The sequence below is a fragment of the Bos grunniens genome, chromosome 5 (assembly GCF_055505025.1).
Source record: "Bos grunniens cultivar Pamir isolate PY7600 chromosome 5, Bosgru_T2T1.0, whole genome shotgun sequence".
Taxonomy (NCBI): domain Eukaryota; kingdom Metazoa; phylum Chordata; class Mammalia; order Artiodactyla; family Bovidae; genus Bos; species Bos grunniens.
In genome coordinates this window covers 26,514,169-26,539,353 of record NC_141169.1, presented here as the reverse complement: position 1 = coordinate 26,539,353, position 25,185 = coordinate 26,514,169, and the positions used below count along the sequence as shown (strand labels likewise).

The window sequence follows — 25,185 nt, the reverse complement described above, 5'->3', positions numbered from 1 at the left end:
TGAGGTTCTTAATTTCTTCTGAAGTGAGCTTTGGTAGTCTTTCAAGGAAGCCATTCATTTTATCCTAGACATTAAATGCACTGGCATAATTGTTCATAATTCTCCCTTATAACTCTTACAGTGTCTATAGGATTAGTAGTGATATCCCTTATTCCTGATGTTACTGTCTTTTTTTCACTGATCAAACTTGCTCACTACATTATCTTCTCCCAAAAAAACTTTTTCACTGATTTTATTCTCTACTGGTTTTGTTTTATATTTCATCAACTATTCACTGCTTTTACTTTCACTATTTCCTTTCTTCTGCTTACTGTTACTTTCACTATTTCTTCTGCTTACTTTGGGCTTGATTTTTAAAAATTGAATTTGTCATATAATATTTTAAGGTATACAGCATGTATATCTGATACATTTATATATTGTAATATAGTAGACAGTGTAGTCATATTTATCACATTATATAATTACAGTACAATATTATCCATATTCATGATACCATGCATTAGGTATTTTTTGATTTATTATTTTTAAAAATAATTTTATTTTTGGCTGCACTGGGTCTTCACTGCTGTGTGAGGGCTTTCTCGAGTTGTGGCAAACAGGGGCTGCTCTTCGCTGCAGTGCACGAGCTTCTTTTTGCAGAGCACGGGCTTCAGGTACACTTGCTCCAGTAGTTGCAGCTTGCGGGCTCTAGAGCATGGGCTCAGTGGCTGCAGTGCATCACGTGGAACCTTCACAGACCAGAGATTGAATTCACGCCCCCTGCATTAGTGGTGGATTCTTATCCACTGTGTCACCAGGAAGTCCTGCATTAGGTATTTAGAGTTTATTTACTACTTACTCCAACTCTGTACCCTTAAACATAATCATTCTTATCCCTTTTTCTGAGTTAAGATAGAAAGACTCTAGATCTTTCCACCTTTTTAAAAAAAACCTTATATTTGTATTGGGGTATAGCAGATTAACAATGTTGTGATAGTTTCAGGTAAACAGCTAAGGGACTCAGCCCTTCATCTACACATGTCCATTCTCCCCTCAAACCCCCTCCCACCCAGGCCACCATGTAACATCTACCAGCACTCCCTGTGCTATATGGTAGGACCTTGTTTATCCATTTTAAACATAGCAGTGTGTCCATGTCAATCTCAAACGTTGTCTTTTTAATTAAAGCATTTAATACTATAAATTTACCTCTAAGCATTGCCTTGGCTATATCCCACACGTTATGTCATCATTTTTATTCAGTTCAAAATATTTTCCAATTTTGTGTGTGATCTTGTCTTTGATCCATGGGTTACTCAGAAGTATATTGTTTAGTTTCAATTATTTGGGGTATTTTCCAGGTGTCTTACAGTTACTGATTTCTAATTCCATTACAGCCAGAAAACATACTTTGTATAATCAAATCCTTTTGAGATTTATGATAGATGGTCTGACTTGTTAAATACTGCTATGCACTTGAAAATAATGTATATTCTGCTACTGTTGGGTGGAATATCCTATGAATGTCTATGGTATCAGGCTCACTGACAGTGCTATTCAAGTCTTTACTGCTTTGCTGTCTACCTGTTCTATTAATGGGCTTCTCAGGCGGCACAGTGGTAAAGAATCTGCCTGCCAATGCAGGAGACTCTGTTTGATCCCTGGGTTGGGAAGATCCCCTGGAGTAAGAATGGCAACCCATTCCAGTATTCTTGCCTGGAAAATGCCATGGGCAGAGAAGCCTAGCAGGCTAAGTCCATGGGGCTGCAGAGTCGGACACGACTGACCCCAGAGCACACATTATTTCCGTTTTGTTTTTTTAAACTAAAAGGTGTTAAGGTTCTATTGTTTTCTTTCTTGTATTTTGATGATTATTAGTTGTGTAAATTTTAGAATTATTGTTTCCTCTTGATGAATTGATCCCTTCATCATCTACATTAGTGTTAACTCTTTGCCCTACTTACCTCATGTCTGTTATGGAAAAAGAATAAGAAAACTTTGCAAAGTACACAGGAAACAAAAGATAAAATGTTTGATAACAGTAGTAGTTAAAAATAACTTTAATGAATTTTCTGAACTATCTGTAAGTTTTATCTATCCTTGTCTCCAACTACATGCATAAATGAGGCTTGCCTATGTTTATCAGATTACTAGATATAATTTATTGTTGTGAAATACTGAACAAATTAGCAGTATATTACCCTCCACAACTCCCTGTGAGGTGAGTTGAGTCTTACTGATTTAGGGATGCGAAACAAGGCACATGGAGTTCAAGGATTTGCCTCAGAAACCAAAGATAGATTTCCTAGCCTGTTGGGTTGACCTCTTTGTACAGGGCATTTTATTCCGACATAATTATGCCCGTTGGCTCAGATATGAACTTGTTTTATTCTAAGAATTGTAGATTACAATCAGAGAAACACTTGAATTCAATTTGGTTCCTCCACTCCCTGGAAGAAATAAATAATGAGTGTGTTATAAAACTTGATCTTGAAGCAGTCCTTTCAATGACACCATCTCAATCCCATGATTTCTGGTGTGCTTCCTAGCAGTGAAACATGATGCCACAGGCACTCCGTAAGTCTGAAGAGTAAGACTGCACATCAGAACTTCCCTGAAGGTCCAATGGTCAAGAGCTTCCACTGCAGGGACTAAGATCCTGCATGCCGCACAGCCAAAAGAAAAAAAGACTGCAAGTGAAAAATTTTAAATCTAGGTCCATGACCTAGTTTCAGGTAGAAAAATCTGTCAGTTCTTTCTCCCCCTTAAAATTCTGCTTACTCCCCTCTCTTTAAAAAAAAAAACTTATCTTAATTGAGGTAAAATTGACTTTAAGTGTTTAAGTTTGATGAACTATTCTTACTGGATAGGAAATCCAGACTACACAGTCCTCAGCCTCATTGGAATGACTGAAAAGTGGTTCAGCTAGTCTATTACACTCGTTTTAGAAAATCACACCCAAGTACAGGTTTGTTATCACGTGTTAATACCCTGAGAAATTGACAACCAGTCAACAACTCAGTTTTCTGTCCCTCAAGTTCTAGGGAAAACCAGTTGGACTATATTGGCCCAAAATATAAGAACGAGTTATTGATTTGCATTTAAAATTGACTTCAAAAATAAACTCCCAAGACAATGTAGGAGTCACTTCATAAAAAATTTTAGGGCTAGAGAACTATAAGTTATCACCTAGCCAATTCCTTCCATAAGAAACTAAGGACCAAAGAAGGCAAATTGCTCACTTTGAGTTTCCTGTGCCTTTGCCTACTCTCCCCACCACTTGCTCCTCATTTTAAAAAATAACCTTTTCTTTTTTGAATTAGGTAATATTTATTTGGATAGGGATTAAAGAACCAGGGTACAGTAGTCTGAATGATGCCTCCCTCCACCCCGCAAAGATATACATGACCTAATCCCTCAAAGTTGTGACTATTACTTTATATGGCAAAAGATGTGCTTTAAAGATGTGAAAGGAGAAATTTATCCCAGATTATTAGGTGGGCCTTAAATGCCATCACACATATCTTTTTAAGAGAGGCAGGAGTTCTGAGAGAGACATATAGAGAAAGCAACGTGAAGACTGAGCAGGAAGTGAGGAGGCAAGGAAAACAGACAACCACCAGAAGCTAGAAAGGCAAGGAAGGGATTCTCCCCTAGGGCCTCCAGAACCGGCTCAACACCTTGATTGCAGACTTCTGGCCTTCAGAATTGTGAAAGAATAAACTCTTGTTGTTTGAAGCCACCAGGTTTGTGGTAATTGCAGCCACAAGAAACTAAGACACAGGGGAAATAAAATTTTAAAAATAATAAACCAAACATTTATAAAACTAATTACTGATGCAAAAAGAACTGTGCTTTAAATGACCCAAAGAATGCCTAAATCCTTTAATCTTTCATTTTAAAGGTAAGTTGAGGCAATCAGAGGATGCAATTTACTTAAAAGGATGGCAGATCTGAGAAGACAAATTCAGAAAGGTCTAATATTTACATAGCTGCTAACAAGAACAGTGTAGGTTTTCCCCCAAACATGCTAGCTGGTAGAGCTCCCGGGCAGACTAAACATAGGCAACAGTTGTCACTGTGGGTGTTCTGCCAACACAAGTGTAAAGTTGTCATCAGAAATGAATATGTGGCTTCGAGTGGCTTACAGAAATCCAACAAATCTGCGTCCTGGACTCTGCACAAGCCAACTCTTCTCAGGATGACCTGGACTCCTTCCCATTAGTACAATGATCAGTTAAAGCCATCCTCTACAAGGAGGGAAGGGAAATCAATTTATGTCAGAGAAAAAAGACAATTGCCCAGAGTCTAAGGTCATCAATAACAATGTGTAAATATCAGCCACACTGAGTCAGTTATAAATGATATCTAGCACTATAATTTATTGCTTTTAAAGTCAACATCCAGAGCATTTAGGCCCAATTTCATGTTAGGTGACTGGAAATGAAAACAGACAAAATAAAAGGACAAGAAAAAAATGCTTTACCAGGAGATGTGATATGAGCTATTTCAATAAGATATAAAAATTATGCCATGTGGTTAAATAAATGGTAAAAGCAAAAAATACTAGTCTTCCTCAGAAACCTCTGTATCCTGGATACCGTTCTCTCTTTTCCAGAAATACTGTCAAGGGCTCTGAAAATCACCAGAACTTTCCTAGATATATAAAAATCCAGTCAATTCAAAGGTATGCTCTGTCTTTGTCCTTCCCCAGTTATCATCCTGCTCACCTCCTACCTGAGAGAAGCTTTCTACCTATTGGATTTCATTTTCCTTTTAGATAACAATCATTTTATTGAAGAAGGAAATGGCAACACACTCCAGTGTTCTTGCCTGGAGAACCCCAGGGACGGGGGAGCCTGGTGAGCTGCCATCTCTGGGGTCGCACAGAGTCGGACACGACTGAAGCGACTTAGTAGCAGCAGCAGCAACAATCATTTTATGTTTGGATGCAACAGGATATGCCTCTAAGTTCTAAGCACAAGTGTCTGAAATTTGTGTAACACAGACTCAGCACTTTGTATTGTTAACAGAGTGTACAAGTTAACAATCAAACCAAGTTCTCCAAAAGCAAGAAATAAGTCTAAACTTAGGATTTTCAATATGATAGTCTCAGATTTCAATTAAAAACTACTCACCAAAATTTCCCCACCAGAGAGAAATGTTTATCAGACCCATTAACTATGACAGTGTAAGAGAACTTACAATAAAACAAGCAACTTTTATTCACACATCACAGTAAACCAAAAAGTCTAGGTACAATTCCTGAAATTTTTCAAATAAAAACATACCATTAAAAAACATCAAATTAAGGATCACTGATTAATTTGTTTATAGACCAAAGTAGGCAGGGCTGGAGATGAAAGGAATCTACTGAGAGAGTAACCTAGGGAGGCATGTTTTGGTTTACCTGTTCTTCAAGTAAGTAATTCTTTTCCCCCAAAGTATGGGTCTCTAAACAGCTGAAAAATCAGTTCAGCAGAAATCAACCTGTGTTTTTAAAAAAATGAAATAGAGTACTATAAATGAGAAAATGTCAGAATGCTTTGGGTATGTTTGTATAGTGAAACTTTAAAGGAAAGAGGATTAAGTCAGATGAGAATGTAAGAAGCATCTGAAGCAAAGTCTACCTCTCCAAAAACTTATTTGCCATTATTTTAGGAAGCCAAACACAAGATGCAATCAGTGTTTAAATGGAAAGAAATGGTAAAAACGTTAATGTAGCTTTCCTTTTATCCAATCAAACAGTGATCACTCTACATCTGAAGAGAGAATCAACATTTCCTAAACACTTCACCTATCTTATCTCTAAATTCCAATTGGTAAAATAAAAGATTTTGACAAGATAATTGATTCTACCATCTGTCATTTCAGATCAATGGTTTTCAAGTGGAGATTTTGCACTCTTCCCTCAAAGGACATTTGGTGACATTCTGATTGTCCCAAGAAGAGGTGTGGGGGAGGTGAGATGCATTTATTAAGCTCAAAATGTCAATATCGCTGAGACTGAAAAACTCTGTAGTAGATCAAAACTGTATTCCTTTCAAACCTAAATAAATCAGGGACAGATGGGGCTTCCCTGGTGGCTCAGACGGTAGTCTGCCTGTAATGCAGGAGACCCGAGTTCGATCCCTGGTTCGGGAAGATCCCCTGGAAAAAGGAATAACTACCCACTCCAGTATTCTTGCCTGGACAATTCCATGGACAGAGAAGTCTGGCAGGCTACAGTCTATGGGGTTGCAAGAGTCAGACAGGACTGAACAACCAAAGCTTTCACTTTTTTTCACCCTTAATCTGTTATCACTTTAGTTCTTATAAATGTTATAAATGAAGTAGTTACATTATTAGAATACCTACAAACAGCTTACAAGCAAGTACAAAATAGGTTTTCCTTTTGCAAGTGCCAAACAGGAAAATCTCTCCTCTGTTCACAATAAGCTCAGTTAAAATCATCTTCCTTTTGTATATCAGAAAAGTCTCTACTCATAACAGTATTTCATGTGGATCTGAATTAATTACAATATTTAAAGATTTTCTCTTTGACAATAAATCAGTAAATAATAGAGCAGTATAGACTCTGATACAGTCAATATGTAATTAAAATATTTTACTAAAAAATACTGGACAGAGTAGAATGGCCATTACCAACACGATATGGACTACTTATAAAATACTTTGAAGGAAATAAAATCAAAAGGCAAAAAAAAAAAAAAAAAACAACCCAGGTGATGAATGAGTCCTATCTCCAACATCCTAAGCATTAACCTCCTTAAGCAACTTGTTTTTTTATCTAAATCCAGATGTCCTCAAAGGAACAGCAGAAAGGGCTTAGGAGATCTGTAATGGATTAAAGAGAGAGATACAGATGCAGAGAAAAGATGCTCAGAGAAGAACTTAAAAGACTCTGGAGACATGGGCAATGCTTGTAAAACATTTAGCATGATGCCTAGCAAGTACTCAGAGTCACCTTTTCAAAATTTGCATTTTAAAATCGAGGGTCACCTTAGTTCTTAACAGAAAAACAGCACTTTTTTGAGGTGAGAAGTACTTGCTTGTAACTAAAAAACACAAAAACAATTGGCTTTAAATTTTAACTTTAATTACAAATTATTATCCCTGCAAAGATTTAAACATTGGAGATCCAACCTGTCTCCATCCCACTGTAACCCTGGAGGTAACACCCTTTGTTATGTTAGCTTGCCAAAACTTTTTCTATGGATTTACAAATCTCTTTGTCCGTGGAAATATGCATTATTACTATTATGTTGACTTTTCCTGGGTACCTTTCCGCAACAGTACAAAGAGATTTATCCTACACTTTCTAATATTTCAAGGCAGTCTTCGTAAAGAAGTTCTCAAAGTCAAAAAACATTCCTTGTCCCCACCCCCCAACCTAAAAATGTGGGATTGTGGGATGTACCGATGTGGGAAAACAAAAGCCAAAATTCAGGCATTCAGTACCAAACTTACAGCTTCCCTACCAGATAAGTGTGTGGCCTGGAAGCTCAAAGGCTTCGTTCAAACCATTGTGGATAAAATACCCACCCCCACGCGACATCGCAGGCAGTGACTCCTCATCCTCGCATCCCCAAATCTAAGACCTCCCTCTGCTGGAGCGCTGATTGGGCAGTCAGCCCGAGCGCTTTCAATAGGCTGTGTGCCTACTGGCTCCAGATTTGGTCTATCCATTTAAGCGCTCGACTCCCGCATCCCCCACTGGAGTCAAACCGCTGCCTCTCCGAGGAGCCCAACCTACCGCGCGCTTCGTGCTCATTGGCTCAGTGAGCCGCTGCTCAGGAGGAGCAAGCCCTCCTCCTACATACCGATGGCCCAAGGACCGGTCAGTCGGCAGCTAAAGGCAGACCCAATTGGCCTATACACTCGCCAGTCAAACTCTTCGGCTGCAAAGCTCCACAGAACCTACGGGGATAAAACATCCCGCCCCTGTTCTTCCATTGGTTGGGTGGACCCACCGCTCCCCCTTCACGATCCCCCACCCCGCGGTCCATTCATTACACACAATAACGGGACCAATTGGAGTCGGTTCAAGACCTCGTATGCGTAGGCAAGACTGTCCGCCACTTACCCGGGATCGAGACCGACCACTCACGCTAACGTCTCCCCTGTTCTTCTGTGGTGAGACCACAAGCCACCGCCGCTGCCGCCTTCTGCGCAACGCCAACCGCCCGCCAAAACGGATCCTTCCCTGCGCCTGCGCGACCAATCCTGAGACCGGACCCTTTCCCCGCCCATTACGCCTGCGCAAAAGGGGCCCAACTCCCGCCACTACGCAGGCGCCTTAGGTTCGCCGCCGTCTTCTGCCCGCCATTTCACGTGTTCCTAGCGCCAAACGGAACTTCTTACGCGCCTGCGTAAACTCGCCATTTTCCTACACATGCGCTCAGCAGGCAGTCGTTGTCAAAAAAAGAAAATATTGTAACTTGCTAACTGCTTTTCTGATGTATAGTATTAATCATGGTTTGCCAGGTAAACTGAATATAACATTTAAGGCCGTAGAGGATTAAAAAGTTTCTTTAAATAACTTAAGTACATTCGAACATGAATGATTGAATTACTAGCCAATCACACTAGTTAAGAATAATATTACTCGAGAGCCAATAGACCCCGAGGGGTGGAGACTGCGTAGAACGCCCAAATGGATGACGTTACACAGCAATGCAACACCAGAGACCAATGGTAGGGGAAAGCTGTTTCAAATATCCAATCAGAGCTATTCAGGGGCGGAGTCTACCAATGCCGAAAGCGCGGAGGCGGGATAAAAAAGGGAGGCCGAAGGTAGGCTGGCAGATACATTCGTGAGGTTACTCCTTTCTGCCCGTGGACGCCGCCGAGAAAGCATCGTTGAAGTCTTCCCCGCCTCCACTGCCATCATGTCTAAATCAGAGGTGGGTAAGACGCCCTCCCCAGCTGAATATCCTTTCCTCTTCCTTTCCTGAGTTTAGCAGGGTGCAGTTTGTTTGCCTGCTTGCCCCAGCCCTGTCGACGGTTCTTCGATCGCTGCCCGGGCCTCCCCCTCCCTAAGTTGAGGTCGCCATTTTGTCCTCGTCGCCATGAGGCTGCTGTCTTGCGACCCTTAGCAATCACGCCTGCTCGGTGCCCCTTGCAAAACTCTTAGGCACATTTAGTCTGCTTTTTACCTTGTCCCAATGGGCTGCTTTTTAAAAGAGCAGCTACAGACGGATGTGGGCCATGTAGTTTTCTTTCTTAGTCCTTTTGTTGCGCGTGCGTCGGAGGGAGAGTAAGGGACGCATGCGCTCAGAGCCTCCGAGCCCACCCAGCCCCCAACATCTTGCCTCCCCCAGTGGGGAGAAACACGTGGTTTGTTGCGCCCCAAAGGAACAAGTGCTTCCTACGTTGCTATCTGTTTTCTTGCAACTGAAAGATAATTTGCGTTATAGCCTTGCTTAATTCTTCCCCTCCTCCTCTCCTAGTCTCCCAAAGAGCCCGAACAGCTGCGGAAGCTCTTCATCGGAGGATTGAGCTTTGAAACAACCGATGAGAGTCTGAGGAGCCATTTTGAGCAATGGGGAACGCTCACAGACTGTGTGGTAAGACTCGAAAGAGACAAAGGGCTGTAGAACTAGTTGGTTTCCTTGGCTTAAGTTGCTGCGGTTGTTGTTTGAATGCTAATAGGATGGTAGCTGTACGTATGGAGTGGCTTTAACTGAGTAAAAAAGCACCCAACTAATTTACTGCAGATGGTTAATGGGAAAAGGAAGGACTTGAGATAAACTGTTGGTAATAAAGTTTCTTGTTAACCTTAGTCAAGGAAGAAAAGTCAACCATTTCGGGGGTCTTAACACGTATTAAACATTTTAAGGTAATGAGGGATCCAAACACCAAGCGCTCCAGAGGCTTCGGGTTTGTCACGTATGCCACGGTGGAGGAGGTGGATGCGGCCATGAATGCAAGGCCACACAAGGTGGACGGAAGAGTTGTGGAACCAAAGAGGGCCGTCTCAAGAGAAGTAAGTACCTTTTTCCTTCTTGCATTAGTCATTTGAAGGATTTCCACTAGGAGGACTTTACATGTGGGGGTATAATAGACTTAATATTCCTAACTTAAATAGGTTTCAATAACATAGGTTAATTTTTCTTACATTAGGATTCTCAAAGACCTGGTGCCCACTTAACTGTGAAAAAGATTTTTGTTGGTGGCATTAAAGAAGACACTGAAGAACATCACCTGAGAGATTATTTTGAACAGTACGGGAAAATTGAAGTAATTGAAATCATGACTGACCGAGGCAGTGGCAAAAAGAGAGGCTTTGCTTTTGTAACCTTTGATGACCATGACTCCGTAGACAAGATTGTCAGTAAGTATCAGGTGGCTGGCATTTGTTAACGGTTCTGAAATCTATGCTGTATACTGAATTCTGAGATGACCTGTTTATTTCCAAAATCGTGTAGTTCAGAAATACCACACTGTGAATGGCCACAACTGTGAAGTGAGAAAAGCCCTGTCTAAGCAAGAGATGGCTAGTGCTTCATCCAGCCAGAGAGGTGAGTTTGCTACTTAACTAAACCGTAAACATAATTTTGAATAATTGCAGTCTGTCTGTATAGCCCAACACCTCATCTTGATTCTTCAGGTCGAAGTGGTTCTGGAAACTTTGGTGGCGGTCGTGGAGGTGGTTTTGGTGGGAATGACAACTTTGGTCGTGGAGGAAACTTCAGTGGTCGAGGTATCTTTGGCTATAGTTTACTAATAAAGAGTTAATGGTAAAATTGTAATGATCCCTTGATGACTTGTTGAAAGTTACATTTTAATCCAGATATAGTTCTGGCTCCTCTCTAACAAGTAACTGTTAAATATGGAAATAGTTCTAATTGAATGCTTCCTTAAATTTATACTTAATATAAGGTAACTTGTATGCAGTCCACATACTTTAGACCTGGTTTTTAAATTCCATTTTCTTCTAGGTGGCTTTGGTGGCAGCCGTGGTGGTGGCGGATATGGTGGCAGTGGGGATGGATATAATGGATTTGGTAATGACGGTAAGTTTTTTTAAAGAACCACAGGTAAAAAATTTTGGCAACCTTTAGAATAGGTTAGTAGAGACTAAAACCCTAGTGCATGATAAGCTCAACAATGATCTAATAGCATGTTGTGAGCAGGCCTTTAGCCATGCTTGCACAGAATTTGACTGCTGAATACTTTTGTCTTATTGAGAAGACTTGTATTCTTGTAGGTGGTTATGGAGGAGGCGGCCCTGGTTACTCTGGAGGAAGCAGAGGCTATGGAAGTGGTGGACAGGGTTATGGAAACCAGGGCAGTGGCTATGGCGGGAGTGGCAGCTATGACAGCTATAACAACGGTGGAGGCGGAGGCGGCTTTGGCGGTGGTAGTGGTAGGTATCCAGTGATCCAAGTACTTGGTGCAATAGCTAGATTAGCTTTTTAGAGTTTATCCTTAGGAGGATTTGATGGTTTTAAAGCATTGTGTGTTGTGCTGCATGGTACTTTTTTTTAATGGGCTTGCAATGCTACCTCCTCCTAGCTTTAAGCTGGGGCCGCCTCACTCCCAAATAGATAGATGGTTAAGTGGATAGTGGTGTCTTCAATTGGAATTAGATTAGCGTCTAGCAGGATTTAGTGTTAACTCTTGGGATCTTAGGCGCTTAGTTGATGTATCCAGCATGTGTTTGCTGTGCCCCTGGCTGGGTGAAGGCCTTAAAGGCGAGAGAATGTGTACCTTTTGTTATGCCATGGTGAGTTGGGTGAAGTTTTAGTTAATTGGATTATTCAATTGAGTGCCTTGCACATGAAATACAAAGATGATTGAAATTGGAGCCACAGAAGTTTGGGAGCAAGGCAGATCAAGCAACTTTTTTACCCTGAACACTAGGATTTCTCATTTTCCCTGAATAACATATAAAGGTCCTCTTTTCCATTCTTAGGAAGCAATTTTGGAGGTGGCGGAAGCTACAATGATTTTGGCAATTACAACAATCAATCTTCAAATTTTGGACCCATGAAAGGAGGAAACTTTGGAGGCAGAAGTTCTGGCCCCTATGGTGGTGGAGGCCAATACTTTGCCAAACCACGAAACCAAGGTATGGTATATATGTGGTATTGGAGGGCTAAACTAATTGTTTAGGAAATGTGGAAAACAAAATGCTGACAATTTAAAACGTTGAGGAAATTTTAAATGACTGAGTTAAAATAGTTTGAGTTGGGCTCCCCCAACCTGTGATTTTCAACTTAAACAATGTAAATAGGTTAAGCCCCAACTATAAAAACATCGTTACTATTCGTACTTCTAAAGCTTAAGAGAATAAATTTTGTTCTTAGGTGGCTATGGTGGCTCCAGCAGCAGCAGTAGCTATGGCAGTGGCAGAAGGTTTTAATTACTGCCAGGTAAGTGAACACCTTTTTTTGTTGTTATTCTCACTTAATTGTAATTTATAATGAACCCAGTAACCCTAATATAGCTGAGCAGTGCAACATAGTTAACATTATAATTACAGTAAAATTGTGGATATTAAGTTAATATTCAGATCAGCAAAATTTGTGGGAAACAACTTGCTATTGGATTGTAGCCTTGAGTCTTAATATGTTTAGATTAACAACTTTATTCCATATTGTTCAACAGGAAACAAAGCTTAGCAGGAGAGGAGAGCCAGAGAAGTGACAGGGAAGCTACAGGTTACAACAGATTTGTGAACTCAGCCAAGCACAGTGGTGGCAGGGCCTAGCTGCTACAAAGAAGACATGTTTTAGACAATACTCATGTGTATGGGCAAAAAACTCGAGGACTGTACTTGTGACTAATTGTATAACAGGTTATTTTAGTTTCTGTTCTGTGGAAAGTGTAAAGCATTCCAACAAAGGGTTTTAATGTAGATTTTTTTTTTGCACCCATGCTGTTGATTGCTAAATGTAATAGTCTGATCATGACGCTGAATAAATGTCTTTTTTTTTTTTTTAATGTGCTGTGTAAAGTTAGTCTACTCTGAAGCCATTTTGGTAAACTACCCCAACAGTGTGAAGTTAGAATTCCTTCAGGGTGATGCCAGGTTCCATTTGAAATTTATTTACAACCTGCTTGGTGGAGAAGCTGTTGTCTTCAGAACCTTGGTGTAGTTGAACTGACAGTTACTGTGTTGTGACCTGGAGTCCACCATTAAAAGGGTCACCCATGCAAAGTCATGGAGTTTTTTTTTTATTTTTTTTGGTTATTAATGATTGTTGGCACATCCTATGCAATATATCTAAATTGAATTATGGTACCAGATAAAGTTATAGATGGGAATGAAGCTTGTGTATCATCCATTATCATGTGTAATCAATAAAAGATTTAATACCCTCTTGAATGGAATGACAACTGTATGGATTCGGGACTGGCAGAGTTTTGGACCTTCCCTACCCTCTACCCCTGATGTTGAATGCTTCTATCAATTCAAGTTCAAAACTCTGCCAGAGAATAGAAACCAGCTGCTGGCTAATGCCACCTCGTAAATCCACAAATTAGAAGTTTGGGGGAAGACCTTTTTTAAAACTGACTAGTGCCATTAAGAATTTTATTCAACACAAAAAAAAGGCTTACATTAAAGGAAAACTGCAGTTTCTGTCCTGGTTGGGTGGGTCTTTATAGAGGTTTATGGATTGACCACTTACTATATGGAGATTAGAATTTAATGTGGTGAGAAACCATATTGTCTACTTAAATACATGCTAACTGCAGTTTTCCTTTAAATACAGCACAAGATCACACAACCATCCTAAAATGTTGCTTGTATAGAAAATGACTTTTAAAATCTTTATAACGTTATTATCCAATCATTGTTATTTGTACATAGCTTCCTTTGAGCCCTCGCTTTGGTGCCCTCAATTTCAGTGCCATTGTACCTAGTAGTATAGATAATTGTTTACCACTAGGATTGTGTACTCCATCCCATGGGTGTGTTACCTGGAAGTTGGGGGGTGGGGTTGGGGTGGGGTTGGGTGGGAGGTGGAGGTGGGTGGGAAAGCATGGGTAATAGTTCCATGGGCTTGATATTGGCTGAGTTTGCAATGGCAGGTGGAACCTTAACTATTGAGGGAGTTTGCAGATACCTCAGGATTCGTGACAATGCCTTTAAAGATCCAGGAGAGATGTTTCAGCTACTAGGAACTGCTAGCAAGTATAGCGCGAATGGCTCCGAGCCCAGACACTCTACAGCTGAGAGTAGACACTTGTGGTATGTGGAGTACAGATAAGCCAGGGGCAGGCCACGGCACTCCATGAAAGCTAGGAGAGAGAAGTTTCAGTGACCATCGCAAGGAAGGAGGCAGACAAGAGTAAGGCACACCTGACTCTTAGGACTAGCAGTCAGAACCAGGAGAAAAGGTTTTATTGCTATGCTGATAGGTAAGAACAGATTTTACTTACATCCATATAGCTCTCTAAAATCCAGCCTTCTCATTTTCCTTAATATATTGAGCCAAAACTAGTCCAGTTAAGCTGAACTTGGTTTTTCTGGAACTGAGTTGCTTTAAATTGACACCCTACTCTTGGTGGCTCCCAAATGAAGGAAGTGAGCACTTTTTTAAATTACCTCTACTGTGATATATATTTACCCTTTAATTTCTATATTTCTTACCTTCCTTTGATCTATTTCCTTAAAACAATGGCTCAAAGTAATATTAGAATCTTCCCCCAAATGCTTGTGGGAGGTTGGGTGGGCCGTTAGTGGGAGGTGGGGGGTTAGCCTGAGATGGAACTTGTCTCAGAAAAAAAGCTAGTTCTAAAGGCTGTTTACTTTTCTAGGGAGGACTCTGCTATCACAGGCATATCAACTCTTTAAAAAATCCAGAAACTTCAGGCCAAGCTCATGGATAAAAAGGTAAGCTTTTATAAAGCAACAGTGTTTAGTATTCCCAAAGAAAAATGACAAGCTGTCCCTCATAGACTAGAGAGGTCTCATAGCTTGATCTGTTATCTACCTAACAGACTAGCCAGCAAACACTATTAAAACAATGGGATTCTCAGTGAAGAGAATGGGTATAATGGTAGATTCTTTCATCTGCTTATGTACTTTTTTCTTTTTGCAGAAACATCCTTATGAGGACCTTTATCTGAGCCTCTTGGTGCTTGATTTGTCACTGCCATGCAGTTACTTACTACCTGCTGTGCAGCTTGAATCAATCATTCAGTTTTGTGAATGAACTTAAAAAATAAAATGCATTTAACTTGGTTTTGTGCCTTGTTTTCTTTGTCTTCCTTCATGATATTTACGGTAAATAACTTGATGCTGCCTGTTCTTTACCAGATGAAGTTTGAGAATGGGAAATAGAGGAATTAATGATAGCCAGGTGTCTGGTACACCAGAATTGGACCCTCATTCCTTATTAGTGTTAAGTTCTTGAGCATAGTGGACCTCATCCAGGAGTGAACAAGCTTTTATTGGTCAATTATTTCCAGCTTCAAAAAGAGCCACAAGTAAAGGAGGTACTTCACCTTCACAAAGGTAATAAGCCTAGAAATGTGTTTGAAAGCAGTAGTTTAACTCTGAGCAAGTGCTTGTATTTTTCTCTAGCCTGTTTCCATCTTTGGTAAAAGAAAGCTTGTGAATCCATGGGTCCATTATTAACCAGAATTACGAGTAAGGAAATTCCCCATTTTTTATATGAAATAACCAGTTTTTGTGACCCACCCTTCCATCTTTCACCTGAAGTACTTACTGATGAATATATGTGTCTGAGAAGTCTTTCCCACTAGTGTACCTCCATGAGCAGTATCTCCAGTGCCTAGAACAATACCTGGAGCTTATTATGTGCCTATTAAATAATTTGTTGAATAAATGTCTAGTCTCAATTACCATTTTTGTGGCTTTGATTTGAATGAAAAAACTTGAGTCTGCTATCTCAAACTACCTGACCTCACATTTTCAAGTTTTTGAGAAAGTTGACAAGTTGGACTGTCTTCAGATCTGTTAGGAAGTTTTCGTTCACTGGAGACCAACTTTTTCTGAATCTGTAGCCATTAAGTTTTTATTTCAATCACTTCTGATTTTTTTTTGTCTTAAAACTGTAATGAGTATCAAGAACTTGGAAGTAAGGTTTCTCTAGTGAAATGGAATAGAAATGTTAAATAGAAGCAAAATACTCCAAAGAGGTAATTTATATAATCTAGTGATCAGGAAGATTGGGAACTGCCCCAAATCCAAGCAACAGGACAAAGGTGTGTGGAGGGAGTTTGAAACTTAATTGTTCTAAAAAACATACGAGCAAAAGGCCCTAGATCTTTAAAAATATAGAAGGGGAAGTAGGGGGTGGGGGAAGGGCAGCACACTAAAACAAGAATTGGGTAATATCTAACATAACCAGGGAGATGGATGATTTAACCAAAATGCACATGGTATGTTGCTGTGGAGCAAGTTTTACCAGTCCTGGGTGTGTGAAGTCCTCTAAAACTTGATCAGTCACTCAGTGGTGTTCGGCTCAGACCCTGTGAACTGCAGCACGCCAGGCTTCCCTGTCTTTCACCCCTGGAATTTGTTCAAACTCATGTCCATTGAGCCCGTAATGCCATCCAACCACCCCCTCCCCTGTCACCCCCTTCTCTTACACTCAGTCTTTTCCCAGTATCAGGGTGAAAGTTGGGTTCCAATCCAATTCTCTTGTTCCAATCAAGAAAGGCCTGTCCTGTGGGCATTCTAGGCTTTTCAGTCCTAACACTCGGGAACCTCTTACAGAGGGTCTAGCCAGCTCCAGCAGCAATCCTAGCTCTATAAATAGGGGGCCACTGAAGAAGATGGGGCTCCTCAAATCATGGCCTCTGGCTCTGAGAAGGGGTTTAAAAGTGGTAGATCACACTGCTCAGGCCCAACTCGTGTGTCCCGTCTCCTACAGTCATAGGGGAGAGAGAGGAGCAAGCTCAGCAGAACACCCTCCCCACCACCAACAGGCAGTGAGGTCTGAGGAGCACCCCACTTCATCACCCTCCCTTGAAAAAGAAGACCGCACAAGGCCATTTCCATAGAGTGCTTTATATACCAAAGCTCAATCGAGACTGGAAACCTAGAAAACTGAACCACTGAAGAGAGATTCCAGCCCTCCCCTCACATCCTTGCCTCCAGGCAAGTCTCACTGAACACACCTCGGACCTTCCAAATGCCGGGTTTCCAGCTGTGGTCCCCTCCTGGTCTACAGAACTCAGCTCCCACTGGGCCTCATGGACGGGGAGGACCTTTATCAGAAGAGAATGAAGGAAACCCCCATCACCAGTCCCATCCCCTCGGGCCAGCTCAGTCTGTGGCCTCCATCTTGGTCCCCCGGGGCACCAGGAAGATGGCCCCATCAGCAGCCTGGTGTAGCGCATAGTCTTCAGGGGAGTAGCTGTTGCCTGCTTCATCCCGTAAGTGCTGGAAAATGTCACGGTACAGGTCCGTCAGCTGTTGGCGCATGACCTCTAGGGTCCGGTCGGCTTCGCCTCGGGCCCGGAGAAGCCGCTCCCGCTCGCTGCCCAGCCGCTCCAGTTCCCGCTCCAGCTGCACGATGGTCTCCAGCTTTCTCTTGCGACAGTTCTGGGCAGCCACCTTGTTCTTGCCCCGCCTTCGGATGTCCCGGACCAGGGCCAGCTGGCTCTCTGTCAGCGGGTACCGCGCCAGCAGCTCGTTAAAGTCGTCTACTGGCAGGTTGACAATCTTGTCCGTAGGGAAGGGGATCTTCATGGCCAGGGCCCGCCGCTCATCCCGACTCCCTGCCTCCCCCCGTGCAGTGGGCTTGGCCCGCACAGGGCCAGAGGAGGGTTCTAAGGCTAAGGGGGTCTCGGCAGGTGGCAAGGCATAGTTGGGGTGGGTCAAGGAGTTGGGCATTAGTGAGTAGGGGTACTCCACTGGGTACATCTCTACATACTCGCTGCGACGCCGGCCAGCCTCCGATCCCTCCAACTCAAGAGATTCAGCGTCGCTATAGTTGAGGGATAATCCTGAGTCAGATTCTGGGTCTTCTTGGGGCTTGGATGGCCCCGCTGACAACCCAATGTCCAGGAGGGCCAAGGGGTCTGGGAGGGGGTCACTGAGCAGGCCCGAGAGGGTCAGTGGCTTGGAGACTGGTACAGTCATGTTGCTGCCATAGGAGTACGGAGGGTCTGGGACATGAGACGTGGGTGCTGGGAGCTCATAAGGTGGTGCAGGAAGGGGAAAGCCAGGCTCCGAGTGGATAGAGCAGGGGCAGTAACTTGGAGGCGGTGGGGGCCCTGGGTATGGGACAGGGGCTGGGGGCTCGAACGATGGCTCACTTGGAGCATTCAGACCCTGCAAGAAAAGACACCAAGAGGTTTGTAGATGGGCTGAGGAAAAGAAGAAACCATCTCTCTCTCAGAACCAATCTGAGTCCCACTGAAAGAACCAGTGAGATAATCACAAGGGAACAGAAAGTTGCTAATAATCATTGAAAGCTTCTGGCAAAGTTGTGACAGAGTAAGTTCATGAAGAAAGCGGCTTAAACAGGAAGGGCACTCGCTGAAGTCAGACTTCAGAAAGGACTACCTAATGCCGCAACAGTTGTGGAATCCCCTCCTCTTCGGGAGAAGTTCTTACTGGCTCGAGATGTCTCTTGTCCCTTTATTTCCTTCAGGAAGACAAGGAGTCACTCCACGATGACCCTTGGAACCCTTTTCCTGCTGCCATTATCTAGGGTCAAAGGGTCAAGTTCAGACCCTGGCCATGCCCCGGGTGCCCAGCAGAGGGAGCTGCTGTGTGGGAAGAGGGCTTAGGGCAGATCCTGAGGGCCCAGGCTGGCGGCAGGAGAGAATGGAGTGGGCACAGTGCCAGGTCTGGGGCAGAGAGTTACTTCAGGGAGCCTCCGTCAGCTCTGCCCTTTCCCCTCCAGTCCCTCTGTCCCTGCCCAGGTGCAGAGAGGAGGAGAGAACATGCCGGGGAGAACTGGGCCCCCAACCCACATCGGGGAGCCACCCTGCTCCAGCCCAGCTGGGGACAAAGGCATCATTGTTAGGCCAACAGACACCCCTTTGTCCAAGTAGCAGAAGGAAAGGACCCCGGCATAGCCTGACCCCACCCCCCACCTTCCTGAGGCCCCTGAACTACAGCTCTGCTACCTGAGGGAAAGGGGCCCAGCTGCTGAGGACAGTGGGGGGAAATGAGGAACGAAGATGGGCAGGGTTGGAAGAGGGCAGAACAGAGGAAGGTGAAGAAGGGAAGGCGGGGCAGGAGGTGAGGTAGAGAGACGTGAGCAGAGTGGCTGCCCAGAGAGCTTGCACCCCCAATCAGATCCTTCCTTCCCACCACTGCTATCTCCTGCTCATCCGCACCCCTCCCCCTCAACGCTCTGGCCCTCCCTCCAGATCTCTTCGACTCCAGCCCTTCTTTTCACAGTGTCCAGAAAATCTCTATCTTGAGACCCTGGGCTCTGCTTGCTCCAGCGCCAGCCCCTGCCACGCACACCCAGGGCCTCAATCCCAGCCAGACTCCCTGTTTTGTTGCTTTTTCCTCCCCCTACCACCTCATTCCCCACTATCTGGCTTACCTGCAGCTCAGTGATGGACATGATCTCCTGCCAAGTCAGTTCCATCTCACCTGGCTCCGGAATGGGCAGCTGTGTTACCCTGTTCCTGCTCTGCTGTGGAGGACACGGGGACATCCTACTGGGCCAGGGCCTGGTCCGAGGTCCCGAGAGCCCAGATGGTCCCAGCAACCTGTATCAAAGGAGAAACAAGGGTTAGGGCCTCTCCTGCTACGGGTCAGCAGTTTTGTCCTTCTTCATTGAGCAGCTGGGCTTCCCAGGTGGCGCAGTGGTAAGGAATCCACCTGCCAATGCAGGAGACTTGGGTTTGATCATTGTGTGGGGAAGATCCCCTGGAGGAGTAAATGACAACTCACTCCAGTATTCTTGCCTGGAAAATCCCATGGACAGAGGACCCTGGCGGGCTACAGTCCATGGGGTCACCAAGAGTCTGACACGACTGAGCGACTGAACACGCGCGCATGCACGGAGCGGCTCCCTCCAGCTTCACCTGAGGGAAGGAGACGCCTCACCCCCCCATTCATACTGGACTCATCAACAACTCCTTAAGCTAGAAAGCCTTTTTCTGCTGTGTTATCTCTACCTCACCTGCTATGGCTGTAGGCAGTTCCTCTGGGAGCACAGTAGGTTTTATCTTCTTTTCAGATAAGATGCCTTCTCTTTCCCCTACTGCTTAACTCCTCAGGACTGTATCACAGGCCAGGAGAGAAGCCACATCACCTAGGGTCGTGGTTTTATTTTTCCTGTCTCCTGCAGCAGCATCAGGGATCACTCCTGATCTTCTCCTCTGCCCTCAGTTTTAGGATCTCAGTCTTTTCCTTTCAAGTTGAGAGTGAGTGCCTGGGGATCCCCAAGGAGCGTGTTGTGGGAAGAGCCAAGCAGACAGCCCCTCCCTTTCTCTAAGATAGGGCCCAGGCCTGCTGGCTGATAGCAGCCCTGCCCTCGCCTCCTATCCTGGTCCTGGGCTCCCCTGCCTGGGCCAGATAAGAAGTTTATCAGTGGCAGGCAGCAGAGGAGGAATGGTCTCTGGAGACACTGGACCTCTGCCCTGTGTCCTGAAGGGTCCTCTTGGCTATACCCCACCCCACAAACCAGGTCATATAGTAACCACAGCAAAGACTTACTTGGCATTTGTTGAGAACTGAGCCTGGGAGTCTATAGGCATTAATTTATGAGATTGATTTTCACAAAGATCCTATAAGGTCCATTCTGAAGCTGAGACTCAAGCTGCTCAATAGCAGAGCAGGTCTGGTACCTAGGGTTGCTGACTCTACTGCCTGTCCCACCTTCCAGGCGCCTTCCCAGTGCTGCTCCCGTGTCTTGCTACGCCGAGACTCTACTGGCAGGCAGCTTCAGTCAGCTCCTTCTGTGGAATCTTGGCCTCTTTTCTCTTCTAGGGAATATTTCTTTAGAGACTTGAATACTCACTCCCCTCCAGCCCCTTTGCTTTGGATCTGGGCTGGAGTTGCAGACCTGCGCAGCAGCAAGATGTCGGGCAAGCCGTCGCCTTTCTCTGAGCCTCTGTTTCCTCATTTGTAAAACCAGAGAGTGAGACAAGTTGAATTTGGAGGTCCCTCCCTCTCTGCTTGGACAGTTCAACATTCTCAGCAATCCCTCAGCCCTGCCTTCATCTTCTCCTTTCTGTCACCCTTTCTCCTCACTCCACCTCCCTATTCCCTGACACCCATCTCACCCTCATCTGTTCTCCCTTCCTTTGGCAAGACACTCCAAAAAGATTTGGCAGGGGCCCTCTGATCTCTTAGGGCCACGCACTGTACCCTATGTTTGCTGTAGAAATAAAGGCAGGCAGACTGGGTGGGTGGGGGAGACTTACAGAAGGACAGACAGAGTACAGGGTTGGATGACCTTAGATCACCACAAGGATGGCCTATCACAGGTATTTAATATGGAATCCACTCTGACTCACCACAAAATTCACGAGAGCTGCAAATTGTCCTTTCGAAGGAGGATCACCCCAAGTCCCTGCCTGCCCACTCCTTGTTGCATGGCCATCCCTAGAGCTGGGAGTTGCCACAGGCCCTTGGCCAGTGGGCAGAGGGCGGGGTGTTTATGTCTGTCCAGGATGCCATTTCAACACCGGAACCCCACCTTCTCCACCCAGGTTCTGGCGGAAATTGCCCAAAGGCAAAGTGAATGGAGAAGGGGTTTAGGGGGCAGGGACAATGACTCTTGCCTCATAGTCCTTCTCACACACACACACACATCCCGTTTTGTCCCTCTGTATAATTTCCCGGATCTGACTCTTAAGTGCAATACAAAGATCCTGCCCTAGGAGGCAGGAGACCAGGTTCTCTGGCATTCCACATGCATGATCTGAGGTAAATTGTTTTCTATTCATTCTCTGCCATTAAATGGAGACAGACCTGGAGAACCTCCTTACAGTAGATTGTATCTGGCTCAAGCAATCACAAACTTTATTGTGGGTTGCATTCACCTGGGGTGCTTGTGAAAACACAGAATTCTGAAAGCTGTCCCAGATCCATCAAAACTGAGTTCATAGGTACAGGTACCTGGCAATCAGCACTTTAACAAGTGGCCTGGGTAGGTGTTTCTGTGCCAGAGGCCCACTGTACTTTGAAAACTGTTAACCAGTCCAACCATATGGATTTACTTGAAAGAACACAAAGCCAGAAAGTCTGGCAAGTAATCTCCAGACTTCTCTTTCACAACCTCGATCCAGGCAAGGCTGGGTTCTAGGCTGCCCTGGTCTCTGAAACTAGATATCAGCCCCTTCTCATAAAGACCAGGAATTTAATTCTCCCTTTACCCTAGGACAGGGAAATGAGAATCCAGAAGGGTCACTGGGGGAGACAGGAAGTAAGGAAAGAGGCAGTTAAGGAGAACCTCAGGATCAACTCCAGCCTGCTCTCTGGTACAAGTCTGTGCCAGGCCAAAAGGGAGTAGTGTGTTCTTCCCTAGACACTCAGAGATGGGTGGTGGTCTATACACCAGCTGTAGGCTCCTCTGGGTCTTAGGAGCCTACCTTCCTGAAGACAGGCCAGGGAGCTGGCAGCCAGTGGTATAGCTTAGAGAGAAGGAATCAGATCAAATAGAACATCACGAAGGGTACAGAAGGTGAAGAGGTCCTGGGAAAGTGCAGCCTGCCTCCCTGTGTCCCTTTTCTTTTATAGCAAATGGTCCTCACTTTCCAGTTTAGCCCACACTTTGAGGTCACACACCCATCTTGCTCCCCAACACTGCGTATCGTGTAGGATGGACACCATCTCCAGGGAATATAATCCACCCTCTTTACTCTCATCCTAAACCATTCTGGCTTACCCAAAGAGATTTTATCACAATCCCTGAGTACACACAGAATGACATGGAGCTTTATGTTTCAGGATACAGACTGAGGACCATTTGGGGAGGGATGCTGTGGAGAGGAAGGTATTCGGCCCCATCTACTGCCCCAGGTCTCTAACACCTTGACAAGGGGGTTCTGAGGCTTACTAGACTTCCCTCTCCTCTCCAGGTGTCAACAGAAGCAGTGAAAGGATGGGGGGGGATCAGTAAAACCTGGGGTGTGGAGTGATGTGTGAGCAGCCTGCAGCTTAGAAAGATTAGAAAGAATCTCCAAAGAGAGGGAGGCACACAGAAGTGAGAGAAAGCAACAGAATGGAGGGGAAAGGGGGTGGGTGGAGGGAGCCATGGGGAGGGAGAGGGAGTTGAGGGTGTGGAGAGAGATTTGAGCACAGTAAGACTGAGCACAGTAAGATATGTGGGGTCACACATGACTCAAACAGGTGCATGGGAACAAGGGAAAGAGGGACGAGTTTCTGCCGTCCCATCACCCAGTCACTAGACCCCAACCTCAGTCCTTAGTAAGCCCAATGATAGAGAATCTCAGCTCCAGCAGCTGTGACAGGTGATCTCTCTGCCACTGTCCCCAGCCGACTGTCTCCTCAGCTGCCAAGATTTCCAGTCAGAAGCAACTATGCTGCGGTGGGATGCCTTCCTCTCCCTCCCACTTCGAGCTGATCCCCACTGCCCCAGGCCCAGAGAAGAGAAGGCACACAGAGAGGCGAGAACTCAGCACCTCCAAGCCCTAGCAGCCCATCCTGGTGCAACAACACTTCTCAGCGGCCCAGGTGTCCACTGTTTCAGATTCCTCAACTTCCCTTAGACCTCCCCAGATGGCTGGGCAGGGCAGCGTGATGGGATGGAGTAGGTGAAAGGATGGTACCGCATACCTGAGAGTCCAGCGACAGCCAGTCTGCCCAAGGGTTACTCAGGGTCACTCCCCAGCCCCTGAGGCATCCCTCGGGGAACCACTGTCTGGTCCCCATCCATAGCGTTTTGCCCCAAGAATCCCAAAGGGCTCAAGAAGCCACGTAGGTCTCCCACACCTGTCAAATTCCACGACCAGGGGCAGCCTGGTAAGGTCTGCGACCTCCTAGGATCGCCCTGCGAGTTGATTCTTCTTTCCCTTTGCCTCCTCCACCTCCCCAGCCTGTCCCCAGATCCACTGCAGTTCTCCCCGCCCGACCCGCAAGCACCTGTGGCAGGGTCCCAGCGAGGTGAGGAGAGCGATGAGAGAGATGAGGCCGGTCTGGGCTGACACCTCCTGGCTGAGGATCCCTGCTACCTCTGAGAGCCGCGGAGGGCCGTGCCCCGCCCCCCGGCCATCTCTGAGCGCCCAGTATGAAGGCTCCGGGAGCTCCAGGCGGTCGCTGAGCGCCCAGTGTGGAGTGCGGGGAGCTCCGGGCTGGCGCACCAGCCTCTTCTCTGAAGCCCTCGGCCTGAGTTCTCCGTCCTTCCTCCAACCCTCCCCTTTCCCCGTGGCCCTCCTCTCCTCCTGCCCCTTCTGGCGAAGAGAGGAAACTTGAGCCCGGTGTGGTTTCTGCCCACACCCCGCCCCCAACTTGCTCCCGGCCAGCATGGGGCACACATGGCTTCCAGCCCTCCGTGCGAGCCCAGGAGTCCAGCCAGCTCTGCGTTTCTCCCATGCGTATGATGAATTCCAACCTGATGATCTAAGCGACAGAGCGACCTCTAAACTTCATACAAGTTGTACCCCCTGCCCTTTGCCCCTTTGACTGTCTTCAGGACAGGGAAACTGAGTCCTGGCAGGGTGGAGAGCAGCTGGAGAAAAGGACCAGATGTCTAGCATCCCAGTCGTTAGGCAGGTAGGCCTTCGGGACACTTCTTTTATTTCAGGAAAGCCTGGGCTCTGGGAAAGGGGTAGGGGAGCTTTCAGGGGAGGGGGGCCCAGCCGCTTTGATGTGTCCTTTCACCTGTAGCCTTCTCCCCTCCCTCTGCAGCCTCAGATGTCCTAGGACAAAGGCCTCTTTCTTGGCCAGGTTTGTTGTCAGTGTGTGAGGGGAGTTGGGGTAGGGGAGAGCCGCCTGGCAGGGACATTATTCACCTGCCTTAAAGGGGACCCTAGATGCCCTCTGTCCTTTCTTCCAGGCGGTCCCCCCAGTCACAGGGCAGCCACATACTCTGGACAGAACAGGACATGTGTGTAGGGTGTCAGGTCCCCTCCCCCCGCCAGCATTCACAGCAGCTCTGGGGCAGGCCAGGAAGTACCCCTGGAAGTCACTCATTCATCCATTTGCCTCCAAGCCACAACCCAAGTTCCAGGCCAAACAGATCTTTCTCCAGAGACTAGGAGAAAAGTCTGGCTTCCTCCTAGCTTTTAGTAGCTTTCAGCTCTAAGGAAAGTCTTTCCTATGTCTAGCTTCACTCCTTA

The 25,185-nt window shown here is 45.4% G+C and overlaps 3 protein-coding genes across 13 annotated transcripts in view; 1 reads left to right on the top strand and 2 right to left on the bottom strand.

Annotated features, from left to right (window-relative positions):
• CBX5 (chromobox 5) overlaps positions 1–8,178 on the bottom strand; it is a 34,578-nt gene extending 26,400 nt beyond the window's left edge. For 2 of the 4 annotated variants that reach the window (XM_086398974.1, XM_086398970.1), the window contains exon 1: positions 8,069–8,178. The gene's annotated coding sequence lies outside the window, so the exon portion shown is untranslated. Of the gene's footprint in view, positions 1–7,738; positions 7,903–8,068 lie in introns of all 4 variants that reach the window. The other 2 variants (XM_086398973.1, XM_086398972.1) reach the window with 2 other exon arrangements.
• Positions 8,179–8,788: 610 nt separating this feature from the next.
• Positions 8,789–15,181, top strand: HNRNPA1 (heterogeneous nuclear ribonucleoprotein A1). 4 transcript variants are annotated; one of them, XR_015163496.1, is made up of 12 exons: positions 8,789–8,888; positions 9,435–9,551; positions 9,824–9,970; positions 10,108–10,318; positions 10,413–10,505; positions 10,595–10,687; positions 10,926–11,000; positions 11,195–11,353; positions 11,903–12,058; positions 12,297–12,362; positions 14,755–14,830; positions 15,039–15,181. XR_015163496.1 is itself a non-coding variant. In XM_086398969.1 (11 exons), the coding sequence occupies exons 1-10, from the start codon at positions 8,874–8,876 to the stop codon at positions 12,350–12,352; spliced, it is 1,122 nt and encodes a 373-aa protein (XP_086255095.1). In that variant the 5' UTR covers positions 8,789–8,873; the 3' UTR covers positions 12,353–12,362; positions 12,598–13,318. The 4 variants fall into 4 exon arrangements, 1 of the variants encoding a protein (XP_086255095.1); XR_015163498.1 differs by lacking the exon at positions 11,195–11,353; XR_015163497.1 differs by lacking the exon at positions 11,195–11,353 and having other exon boundaries at positions 12,598–14,830.
• A 1,778-nt stretch (positions 15,182–16,959) lies between these two features.
• NFE2 (nuclear factor, erythroid 2) lies at positions 16,960–24,300 on the bottom strand. Of its 5 annotated transcripts, none has more exons than XM_086398963.1 (3): positions 23,990–24,300; positions 19,476–19,644; positions 16,960–18,244 (listed from the first exon to the last, which is right to left on the bottom strand). In XM_086398963.1, exons 2-3 carry the CDS (start codon positions 19,587–19,589, stop codon positions 17,234–17,236), a joined length of 1,125 nt encoding a protein of 374 aa, XP_086255089.1. In that variant the 5' UTR covers positions 19,590–19,644; positions 23,990–24,300; the 3' UTR covers positions 16,960–17,233. The 5 variants fall into 5 exon arrangements, with proteins under 5 accessions (XP_086255089.1, XP_086255094.1, XP_086255092.1 ...); XM_086398968.1 differs by lacking the exon at positions 23,990–24,300 and adding an exon at positions 21,400–21,505; XM_086398966.1 differs by lacking the exon at positions 23,990–24,300 and adding an exon at positions 20,597–21,003.
• Between the last annotated feature and the right edge of the window lie 885 nt (positions 24,301–25,185).

What these genes read in the sequence shown, in the direction of transcription:
- HNRNPA1 (XM_086398969.1), top strand. An exon ending in TGCTTCATCCAGCCAGAGAG is followed by an intron (nt 10,506 to 10,594) that starts GTGAGTTTGCTA and finishes TTGATTCTTCAG; the next exon opens with GTCGAAGTGGTTCTGGAAAC. An exon ending in TAATGGATTTGGTAATGACG is followed by an intron (nt 11,001 to 11,194) that starts GTAAGTTTTTTT and finishes GTATTCTTGTAG; the next exon opens with GTGGTTATGGAGGAGGCGGC.
- NFE2 (XM_086398965.1), bottom strand. Translation starts at nt 19,935, where the DNA reads ATGCGCGCGTGTTCAGTCGCTCAGTCGTGTCAGACTCTTGGTGACCCC. An exon ending in TTCCAGGCAAGAATACTGGA is followed by an intron (nt 19,645 to 19,828) that starts GTGAGTTGTCAT and finishes CCTTTGATACAG; the next exon opens with GTTGCTGGGACCATCTGGGC. An exon ending in TGTCCATCACTGAGCTGCAG is followed by an intron (nt 18,245 to 19,475) that starts GTAAGCCAGATA and finishes CTTTTCTTGCAG; the next exon opens with GGTCTGAATGCTCCAAGTGA.